At 34.4% G+C, this 11,803-nt stretch overlaps 1 protein-coding gene across 1 annotated transcript in view; it reads left to right on the forward strand.

Moving 5' to 3' along the window:
• Arfrp1 (ADP-ribosylation factor related protein 1) overlaps positions 1-11,229 on the forward strand; it is a gene marked incomplete at its 5' end in the record, with an annotated part of 19,478 nt that extends 8,249 nt beyond the window's left edge. Inside the window, 2 exons of the mRNA XM_018549803.1 lie at positions 5,866-6,037; positions 11,074-11,229. Of these exons, the coding sequence (XP_018405305.1) occupies positions 5,866-6,037; positions 11,074-11,173 (272 nt within the window). The remainder of the gene's footprint in view (positions 1-5,865; positions 6,038-11,073) is intronic.
• Positions 11,230-11,803: the final 574 nt, after the last annotated feature.

Below are 11,803 nucleotides of genomic sequence, written 5' to 3' on the forward strand. Positions count from 1 at the left end.
TTCAAAAAATTCTGAAAAAATTCAGGGTGAAAATAAGTTTAAAAATACATGTTTTTGAATTTTTGCGAGGTTGCCAATCATAAACTAACAAAAGGGGGTCACTTATAAATTTTCAGGAATTTTTTAAAAATTATGGTTAGGTTGGAACATCTCGCAAAAAATATTTTCAAATACCTTTTGATACGTTTTGTATGCCCAAATTTTTTTAATAAAATTGTATTTGATAGGTCTCGTGACAAAAATAAAATATGAAAATACTTCATAAGGCAATATCTCCGAAAAGGGGTGGTGTACAGAATTAAAAATTTCTCCAAATTTTTTTTTCGGGTCAATGAACTTTTTGGTGACATGCTGGTCATAATCCGTTTGGGGGCCGATTGACCCCTTCTTAACCTGCTAGAGCCTTTGCGGTATTCTACGGGACGGACTAAAAATTGTACGCAAATGCGATTTACATCGCTCGAAGAGGTGATATGCTGATTTTAAACGCGGTAAAAATACAAATGATGCTGAACGCTCTGGTCGCCCAAATTCGACAAAAGTAGCGTCACTTAAACCACTGTAACTTGTAAAGTAAAGGTCCAATTAAGCTAAAATTTTGATACGTATATATATTTGAAGGTTTAGTACTTTCTAAAAATCATATGGATTTGTTATTAGTGCGCCATCTATTATGTCAGGCCCAGGACTGAGTGAGTTATATACTACTAGACTGCTAACTCCCTTAATACAAGCTTGTATAAAGTGAACCCTAAAATTTATAATGATCCTGCGCATGCGTCACGAACTACACCGAAGGAATGTAAGGGCTATGGCAGAGAACGAGACGTAACATGCGTAGTCGTAACGGAAGGTAAGGCAGAGAAAAACGTAGCTGTCGTAGTAGTGACTGCCAGTGCTGCCGCAGTCACTACTACTACTACAGCTACGTTTTTCTCTGCTTTACCTTACGTTACCACTACGCATGTTACGTCTCGTTCTCTGCCATAGCCCTAACTGGCTATGTCCTGCGCTGATTGCGATATTGCGAGTAGCCGTATTGTAGCCGTAGGTATGGTAAATGTTAAGAAGACCCTCTTCACCTTAACTTTTGATAAAAATATACTCAATTGATGTGGTTTTGCATGAAACGAAAGAATCTGGCAAAGAAAAGTGTCGCTCTGCTTCGCGAATCGAGATATTAAGCGTTAAAGTTGATAGCCATGTAGGTTAGTACATCTGTCATAGCTACGAAATTCATTTTATTTTAAAAATAAATTCGCTTTAATACTTAATATCTCGGTTCGCGAGGCAGAGCGAACTTTTTTCTGCCAGATTCCTTCGTTTCATGCAAAAACTCATCGATTGTATATTTTTATTAAAAGTTGTGATGAAGGGGCTTTTCTTAACATTTACCTATTATTACAGCATATGTACCACAATTTAAAAACCATTTTCAATTACGATGCTAGCAAAGTGTGCCTTTCCAACATTACAATACATTTCCAACGTTACAATACATAAAGTATTGATAAGCTGAGTTTTATTCAGTAAGAATTATTAGTTAACTTAAAGTATATTTATCAAAGTAAAATAATAAAGGGCAAAGAGCCGATAACATAACAAAACTAAAACTTTAATTTAAATATAATGTAGCTACTATACAACAAATGTTTCTACTCCGATCAGGTCATTTTCAATGTTACAATATTTACCCAGGTTAATTGTTAAAATACGTATGAGCGTGCTAATGTATGCGCATGTATCGCACGGATCACGCGGTGCGGTTCTTGACGCATGCGTATAATTCACAATCGAAATTGGGGTCCACTTTTTAAAACAAATTAGCAGTCTAGTAGTATATATAGAGGTCTGTGTGTGTTACATATATAGATAGGTACACAAGTGCAAACTTGTGTAGGCAAACGTACAAACAGACTTCATATAAGAGACTTTCAAATATTTTTAATTCAGAAACTAGACATAGAAATGCCCTGTAACTTGAGATTTCATTAGGGATACAAGAACTAAAATATATAAAAAATTCAAGTAAATTGACTGAAAACGTTTTTTTCATATAAAAAGTGCGTGGTCCGAAGTTTAGTTTTCACATTATAACAAGATAAATTTAGCGAATTACGAGATGTGTAGAGAAGATAGGCAGGGGCGACGCAACTCACTGTCCGATCCGGGCGGGACCCTTGCATCTCGCTGCGATCAGCCGATTACACACTGTGGCGCGTATATACCTACATGCAATCACATTCTCTCTCTTTCTCTGTCTCTCTCTCACATACACACGTGCGCACGCACACGCACGAACAAAATTAATTACCTCATAAAGATTCGATGACTTCGAATGAAATGTCATGATTTTTTCCAAAATGAATCCAATTATTTCTTACATTTCATGTAGTGTCGTATGAAATTAATTTTTTTTCGTGGTTTTGTAGCTGGTCTACTATAAGAGAGAAATCTGAAAGTGGACATCCTGGCCTTTTACATGTACCAAATCTCATAAGGTAATGTCCACATTTTGTGGTTCTTTTCCATACTATTACGTGGGTTAGACAAGGACGAACCATCAAAGTTGATTATTTATCTTTGTCTAACCAACGTAATAGTACGGAAAAGAACCACAAAAACGTGGACATTATCCTATGAGATTTGGTACATGAAAAAGGTTACGATGTCCACTCAGGTTTTTCTCTGCTACTATGAATACTTCGAAGCATAGATTTCTTTATCCTTATTAATCGATCCAATTATCCTTTGAGATATTTGTAGTACTGAGTACGGTACAATTTGTATTGAATTTGCTGTCATCAATGGATTTCAACTAATCACACGTTCGCATTTTGACAGTGCAGCGCTACAAACACAATCAATGCCTACTCAGCCCCCCACAAAAAATTTTTTTTTAGCTAATCGGAATGAGCGCAAAAATTTTTATTTGCGGATATATAAGCGCATTATACAATTTTTTAAATTAAGATTCGGTTAAGTGGTGGGGCCAGCTAGGCAGACGTGTTACCGAGTAAAAAAAGTAACCAGTTACCGTTACTAATTATCGCTTTTTAAAAGTAACTCGTTACAGTTACCGTTACTCGAAAGGTAACTTTCCGTTACTTTTCTGTTACTTTTTAAAAATCAGTCTGAAAATGTACTTTTGCAGTATTTTTTCTTTAAACGTTAATAAAAGCAATATATATATAGCATGTATAACATTGACACTTTATTTTTTAGTTTTTTTTTTTAACATAATTCTGTAAAATTTGTAAAATATGCAGCAAACTGAGATATACATACATGTATGTCCGATGTATCACATATCATAGAAGATAGAAGTGCAAAATAATTCCTGAAATAATGTATTAGGTGTTGGAATTAATTCGTAGCGTTTTTATTATGAAAGTATGTTATTTATTTCACATGAACATTAAAAAATACATTAATCAAAGTACTTCCCATCACTTTCTACTACTTTTGACCATCTTTCGGGCAGTGAATGAATACCGCGTCGGAAGAATTGTTCGTCTTTAGATGAAATCCAGGAATCGAGCCATTTTGTACAATCTTCGTAAGATGTGAACTTCTGCTCGCACAAGCCATGAGCTAATGATCGAAACAAGTGGTAGTCGCTAGGTGCAATATCAGGAGAATACGGCGGGTGCGGTAGCACTTCCCATTTAAGTGTTTCCAGGTATGTTTTTACCGGTTTTGCAACGTGTGGGCGAGCATTGTCGTGCAGCAAGATGACTTTATCGTGTCTTTCGAAGTATTCCGACCGTTTTTGCTTCAATGCACGGCTCAAGCGCATCAGTTGCCGTCGGTAGAGATCTCCAGTAACGGTTTCATGCGGTTTTAGCAGTAGCATAATCTCTTTATTATAAATAATACAGCTATATTTTTACTTAATATATACTTTTAACTTGTAAACTAAATATTTTGATAGAAAGAAATTTATAACGCTATAATTAAAATATATAACAGAAGTTTTGCAAAAAGAGGTGTTTTCCAATTGCTCAACATAAATGTACACAAAAATGTACAGAGTAAAGCTTTTATACACAGCTCAATTAGAACAAAATGTGTACGATGTTTAGATTAAGTTAAACTAAATGTAGCTTGTACGCCTGTATTAAATAAAAACACTCAATGTCCTACAACCACATTTATAGCTGTCATAATTAATAATATATAATTGTTATATAACGGAATAACGTGTCTACTCGTATGCAGAGTAATGATAAAAGTAACTGTAAATTTCGTTACCGTTATTCAAAAAATGGGTAAAAATGTAGATTAGGGGAGCCTCCCCCAATGACCTTGACCTTGACATATGTTGTCAAGGTCATTACCCTGAGTGACCTTGAGGAAGTTTTAACCGTCGGACCTAACTCGTTAAAAAGTTATTAATAAAAAAAGTTTCAAAATTAACGTATCATTTCTGGAAAATTATACGTATTAATGTATCATTTCTGCCACATATGTATTATAACAAGTACTATTTTTACACGCACGCACCCACGCACGCACACACACAATATAACAGACCAAGAATAAATGCAATCAAAATGAATACAAGAGGTACACTTCTTACCATTTATGAATCACTATTCTACATCTTTCCCTGTTCAGAAATGTTAAACTTTCCACGCGAAATAACTTTCACCCCCCCCCCCCCCCCCTGCACAGGGGCACACGACTTCTACGATTGTACTGTTGCTATGATAGTACTGTCGGGATAGACCTCTGTCGACGGTGTGGGTGCGGGGGGGTGGCCGAAGGCGCGTGTGCGTGTGCGGGTGCGTGTGCGGTACGTGTGTATGTAAAATATCAAGTAATAGACTCATAATCGTTATATAACGAATGGAACACACACACACACACACACACGCGCGCGCGCGCGCGCGCGCGCGGGCGGGTGCAAGGGGGCGGCCTTCGGCCACCCCCCCGCACCCACACCGTCACAGAGGTCTGCCCCGACAGTACTATCATAGCAACAGTACAATCATAGAAGTTGTGTGCCCCTGTGCAGGGGGAGGGGGGGGTGAAAGTTACTTCTCGTGGAAAGTTCAACGTTTCTGAACAGGGAAAGGTGTAGAATAGTACTTCATATCGTACATGTATAGCAGAAATAATACGTTAATTTTGAAACTTTTTTTGTTAATAACTTTTTAACGAGTTAGGTCCGACGGTTAAAACTTCCTCAAGGTCACTCAGGATCATGACCTTGACAACATATGTCAAGGTCAAGGTCATTGGAGGAGGCTCCCCTAATCTACATTTTTACCAAAAAATGTAACTACGTTACCCTCCCCCCCGTTACAGTTATCAAAAAAAAGAAAGTAATGCAGTTACCAAAAAAGTAACTTGTAACTGTAACTTCGTTACAAGTAACGAGTTACTTCCATTCCCTGACATAAATTATATGTTTATGGAGTTGGAAGTGATCCATCGAAATGGAAAATCATCCGTCTCTCTGAAGAATCTACAACAATACGAAGTCATCGAATTTTTACGAGGTAATTGTGTGCGTTGTGTGTGTGCATGCGTGCGCGCACGCGCGAAAGAGAATGCGATTGTATGTGTAACGTTATCGTATGTAGCAATCGACTGATCGCAGCAAGACATGAGGGTCCCGCCCGGTTCGGACGGTGAGTTCCATCGCCCCTACCCACCTTTTCTACGCGTCCCGTAATTTGCTAACTTTATTTTGTTATAATTTGAAAACTAAGCTTCGGACAAAATTTCGGCAAAGGAAAAAATTGTCTTAGAATTAAGTCAGGAATATAACATTTCAAGGACAGAAGTTTATTTTGAATTATCCTGTATGTTGCGCAAACGGTAAAAATATGTGCATTATACTTGCCTTTTTTTAAGATAAGGTGATATCATCTGAGCATTTAATTGGCGTACCATTATTGGTACTGGCAAATAAGCAGGATGTACCTGATTGTATGGGTGTCAGAGAAGTGAAACCAATATTCAATCAAAATGCTCACTTAATTGGTAGAAGAGATTGCATGGTGATGCCTGTATCGGCTCTTAATGGGTAAGCAAAATAGCACTTTATTATTTATATTATTAATTATATATTTATTATTTATTTATTAACAATAATATAAGTTTAATGTGGTTTAGTAATAAACAAAGGAATTAGAAAAGAGCATATACCACGACGCTGGATGGAATTTGCGAGAATATAATGTATTTCGTAGAATGTTAAACCGAAATTTTTATTATTAGTAAACGATTCGGCCTTTAATATGACCATCATCGGTAAACGAAAAAATTAATTTTTAATATATTGCGAAGAATATTACTTAATTCTGGCGTTTCGTCCCAGCTTCCACTGGACTCACCAGTAAGGCATTGTAGTGGAAGCCTACCTTATACGCCTGCAAGAGTTATTCAATCGAGATTCTATATAAAGAGATATACTCGTATTAAAGCACTTGCGAGAATTTGCGAATATCGATAGACCTCTGATGGCGGGTCGACGTAGTAATATTCTACGCAAATTTATCTATAGTAATATATGTATTACCCCCAACTCCCCCCTAACTTATACGCACCGAACTTATACCCCCAAACCGCAACTCTAAATGAGTGACTGAAGACACATGTTAAGGGTTGGATTATACTAGCCGTAATCTGTTAACTTATGCCGTAATCTGTAAAAATTGACCAATCACAGTCGAATGAGAGGGGAATAATCGATTATAATTGGTCAATTTTTACAGATTACGGCATAAGTTAACAGATTACGGCCAGTATAATCCAACCCTTAATGCTCGTGTAGATATAAACAATAATATAAGTTTAATGTGGTTTAATAATAAACAAAGGAATTGAAAAAGAAAACGAAAGAAAAGAGAACGAAGAAATTGATCTTTAATATATTGCGAAGAATATTACTACGTCGATCCGCCATCAGAGGTCTATCGATATTCGCAAATTCTCGCAAGTGCTTTAAGGGGATGCTAGAGTGTCCCTGTTTTATCATTACTTAGTTAAAGACTCGTTTCTCTTAATTGCATTTACAGATGGAAAAATCCTTCTGCATAATTAAAATATCGATAAAAACGGAGGGTGCTAGCTACATTTCAATACGAAAAACGGAAAAAAAATTTACAGTTTCGTTATCGGCTTCTGCAGTCGACTCAACACATTGGCTGCGTTCCACAAAGCGCATATGCACGCAATATGCACGCATTTTATATAGTGAGCGTCACGTATACTATAGGGGAATGCGCGCATATGCGCTTTGCGGAAAACGGCCATTATGTGCTGCATATAAAAGTTTTAGACCTTGCACATTCACAGGATGTAGCTAGCGAACGTCAGAAAACCTGAGAGAACAATCCTATGCTTGCAGAAACGAGCTACAAGCTTTAGTATAAGAGGAATGAGTATCCGTAAATTTCGTTGATATGCTAACCTTTTTGTTACGGATGACAAGACTGACAAGTCGATCATTTCTATTAATCCAGCGATGTACTTTTCGTGACAGCGCCGCTATCGAAATATCGCGGAACTGTTATGCTGAGAAGCATAAGACTGTAAAAACCGATAACGAAACTGGAAATTTTTAATTTTTTTCCGTTTTTCGTATTGAAATGTAGCTAGCACCCTCCGTTTTTGTCGATACTTTAATTATGCAGAAGGATTTTTCCATCCGTATGCAATTAAGGGGATGCTGTAGTGTCCTGTTTTATCATTACTTATTGTTAGTTAAAGACTCGTTTCTCTTAATTGCATTTACGGATGGAAAAATCCTTCTGCATAATTAAAGTATCGACAACAATGAATTGCGCTAACTACATTTCAATACGAAAAACGGAAGAAAATTAAAAACTTACAGTTTCGTTATCGGCTTCTGCAGTCGACTCGACACATTATGTGAGAAGCCGATAACGAAACTGTAAATTTTTTTCCATTTTTCGTATTGAAATGTAGCTAGCGCAATTCATTGTTGTCGATACTTTAATTATGCAAAAGGATTTTTCTATCCGTAAATGCAATTAAGAGAAACGAGTTTTTAACTAAGTAATTAATGATAAAACAGGACACTCCAGCATCCCCTTAATACGCGTATATCTCTTTATATAGAATCTCGATTGAATAACTCTTGCAGGCGTATAAGGTAGGCTTCCACTACAATGTCTTACTGATGAGTCCAGTAGTGGAAACTGGGACGAAACGCCAGAATTAAGTAATATTCTTCGTAATATATTAAAAATTAATTTCTTCGTTTACCGATGATGGTTAGATTAAAGGCCGAATCGTTTACTAATATTATAATAAAAATTTCGGTTTAACATTCTACGAAATACATTATATTCTCGCAAATTCCATTCACCGTTGTGGTATATGCTATTATAATAAAAATTTTGGTTTAACATTCTACGAAATACATTATATTCTCGCAAATTCCATTCACCGTTGTGGTATATGCTTTTTTCTAATTCCTTTGTTTATTTATTTATTATTCATATAATGCTTAGTGCTGTATGCGTGCGCACGCGCGTACGTATGCATGTATAGCACTTTGAATTTACACTTTATTACATTAGACAAATAAAAAACATTTTAATTGTTTATTTGTGTATATGTATATTATATATAATAGTATGTTCAAATCATCTGTGTCATCTATTTGAAAACAAGGATACATTTTATTAGGAATTTCAAAAATGACATGTTACATTACATATGGTAATTATATGTGGTTAGTTGTGGGTTATACTAAGAGTAGTTGAAGTTTGTTTTTCATTTATTTCAAGGTCAATAGAAGCATTCTTAAAAAAAATTTATTGAGAAATAAATGTTTCTTATATTTTCCCGAATCTAAATCCGTAATAATAAAAGTCACGTTCCATCTTAAAACGTTGACTGTGATTTGAATAGCCCATTTTCTTTCCATTCAAAATTGGAAATAGAAAATATTCGATAGGGTGTATCGATTTATTTAATTTTTCGGGATTTTATATAAAAACTATTTCTCTCTCGTTTGGTGGTGCTGATGATTTAATATACATGTATGTTTGTGTGTGGGCGCGTAAGTGCATGTGTGCACGCATATAATTGAAAGATTTTTCATAAAAATGAAGCAAGTTAAATTTTCTCGAAAAACGAATCTTATCTTCAAAAACTATTCATTATATAATAATGAAACACTCTAACTTCCGTGCGGATTAGCTCGCCGGAATTATACGAGTCGCGATAAGCGGTTCGCTCAGAGAGAGGAGATGCAAAAATTAATACGTATATTACGGATATAAGAAACAGGAACAAGACAACGTTTATTTGTGTGCGTGCGTGCGTGTGTAAAGGTACATATAATTATTAATTTATACACTAAGAAAAAAATGTTGTTGATTCAATTAAAATCTATATCGCGGGCTGTCACTAACATAAGTAATTAATTCATGTATATTTTTATTGATACAAAGGTTTTGATTATTGTTTTAATAATCAAAGTTTTTGTATCAATAAAAATATACATGAATTAATTACTTATGTTAGTGACAGCCCGTGATATAGATTTTAATTGAATCAACAGCATTTTTTTCTCAGCGTAATATATAATATTATTATACGATATATACATATATATTCATATTTATTAGGGTAGAATCTCACGTGATCTCGCGCGCTGGTCTCATTACTATACAGTCTACATGCTGTACGTTAGCCTATAGGTGCGTTCCGTTTCACGCATAGTGCGTATGCATCATTTTATCCTTGTTGTTAATCGAATATTTAAAAAAGATAAAATAATACATCATGCGCATAATGCGTGAAACGGAACGCAGCCTATACGTGTGAACTGTGAATACAATGTGAAGAAAGGCGTCGTGATTACGTGATTAAAAGAGCCAATCAGATTTGTTCCTTTAACGTCGCATCTTTAATTGTTTCCTATAGTTCTAGTTACGACAAAAACTTTTACGTGGCTAGAAATAAAGTAATGATAAAAGTAACTAGTGAAATTGTTATCATTACCCCCATGGTGTAATAAGACAAGGCGAGACATTGCGCATAATGACGGTGGTATAACCAATCATATTTGGGTCCAAATGCACCCGCAAAATTTGAATACGACCTGCCTCGCCATTGTTTAGGCCAACATTAATTCTATATATTTTTACATTTAATCTTAAATAGAAATACATTTTAATTATATGTTATTATTTGTGTATTTAAATTTTGCGGGTGCATTTTGACCCAAACGTGATTGGTCGAAGCCGTATACTACTGTACTACTGCGCATCCACGGGAATGTCTCACCTTTCTTATTACACCATGATTACCCCTAAAATGTAGCTACTTATCATGAAAATGTTACTCCGAAAAAAATGTAACGCCGTTACCTATCTATTCATTACCGAAAAAAGTAATTTGTAACGGTAACGACGTTGCAAATAACGTGTTACTTGCCAACCCTGCGTATATTAATTCTTTTATGACTAAAATAATGAAATGTATCAATTGGTTTAAAGAAAATTTATAATTGCTTATTTAAAAATATTAACCATTTTTGTTCACATATTCTTTTTAAAGTAATTATGTCTTTTTTTTACATTAAATAAATTTATCTCTCATTAGTCTATACATAAAATAAAGAATTAAAGTATGATTATCAAAATTCGCATTTTATGTCAATATGTATCAGCATAAAGTATAAAATATCTCGTAAATTATTGGTTTTTTAAACTTTTACCTTAATACTTTTTATATGCAGTGTAATTAGAAGAATCATACTACATAAAATAAAATTCTTGTAATTATTCTATTTGGAAAAACGAAATTGATCTTGAAAAGTTCTTCAAAGCGCTTCCATCTGTAGTAAAAAATTATTATCGCCATCATATAATAGCCCCCTTCGTACATACCATGCAATTTTGGTTCTACAAGTTTTTCTGTAGAACCCTGTATATAGGGGTTTGGAGATACTTCAGATGATAATAGTTATTGGGACACTGTATGTGTGTGCGTATATGTGCGTGCGTGCGTGCGTATACATATATAAAAGCTAATAGTAATCTTTTATTACATAAAATAACGGTTCATCATCTGAAAAAGGGATGGAGTAGACGAAGGCATACATTGGTTGGTGGATTGCGTCAAAAGAAACAGTGATATACGGCCGCCTCGTAATCAAGACGACAATTCCTTATCTTAGCTGTGACACATCTCTATTCTTTGGTAATTTATATTAATATATAAATATTTATAATACACTGCGATATTAATGCACTGCATATTTGTGATATATCGCATATGTACAGTGTTTTTATGAATAAAAAATTTCTTTTTAATCGAATATACATTATTTATTTCCTTTTAGATATACATAGAATAAATGTATAGTAAAATTGCACAGGAGGTAGGATAGAATGTTTACTTCTTTATTTTTAAAAAATCTTTTAGAATATGCTGTCGTGTTCGATAGCGAGAAGATATTATATACGCCGGTCAAGTTGAGAATAATATTTAATAAATACAGAATATAAATTTTGCATACTGCATAAATTCAAATCACAATATAAGGAAATATAATGAAAAGTGTAATTAACGCAATTCGTCTTAGAGTATAATTCTTACTTGATATAATTTAACATTATCTTATAAATTTTGTAAGTAATAGATGTATGTATTACAATCAGTCATGAATATTTCACTGAAATGTTAATCTGAAAAAGATAAAATATTAAAACAATAAAACAAATTTATGTTTACATAAGTTCAATTAACCTGGAAATAATAAAATTAATTAAGCAATAAAACATCTTGATGTTTGATTAAATTCAAG

This window comes from Cyphomyrmex costatus, unplaced genomic scaffold (genome assembly GCF_001594065.2).
Source record: "Cyphomyrmex costatus isolate MS0001 unplaced genomic scaffold, Ccosl1.0 scaffold9, whole genome shotgun sequence".
In the NCBI taxonomy this organism is placed as follows: Eukaryota; Metazoa; Arthropoda; class Insecta; order Hymenoptera; family Formicidae; genus Cyphomyrmex; species Cyphomyrmex costatus.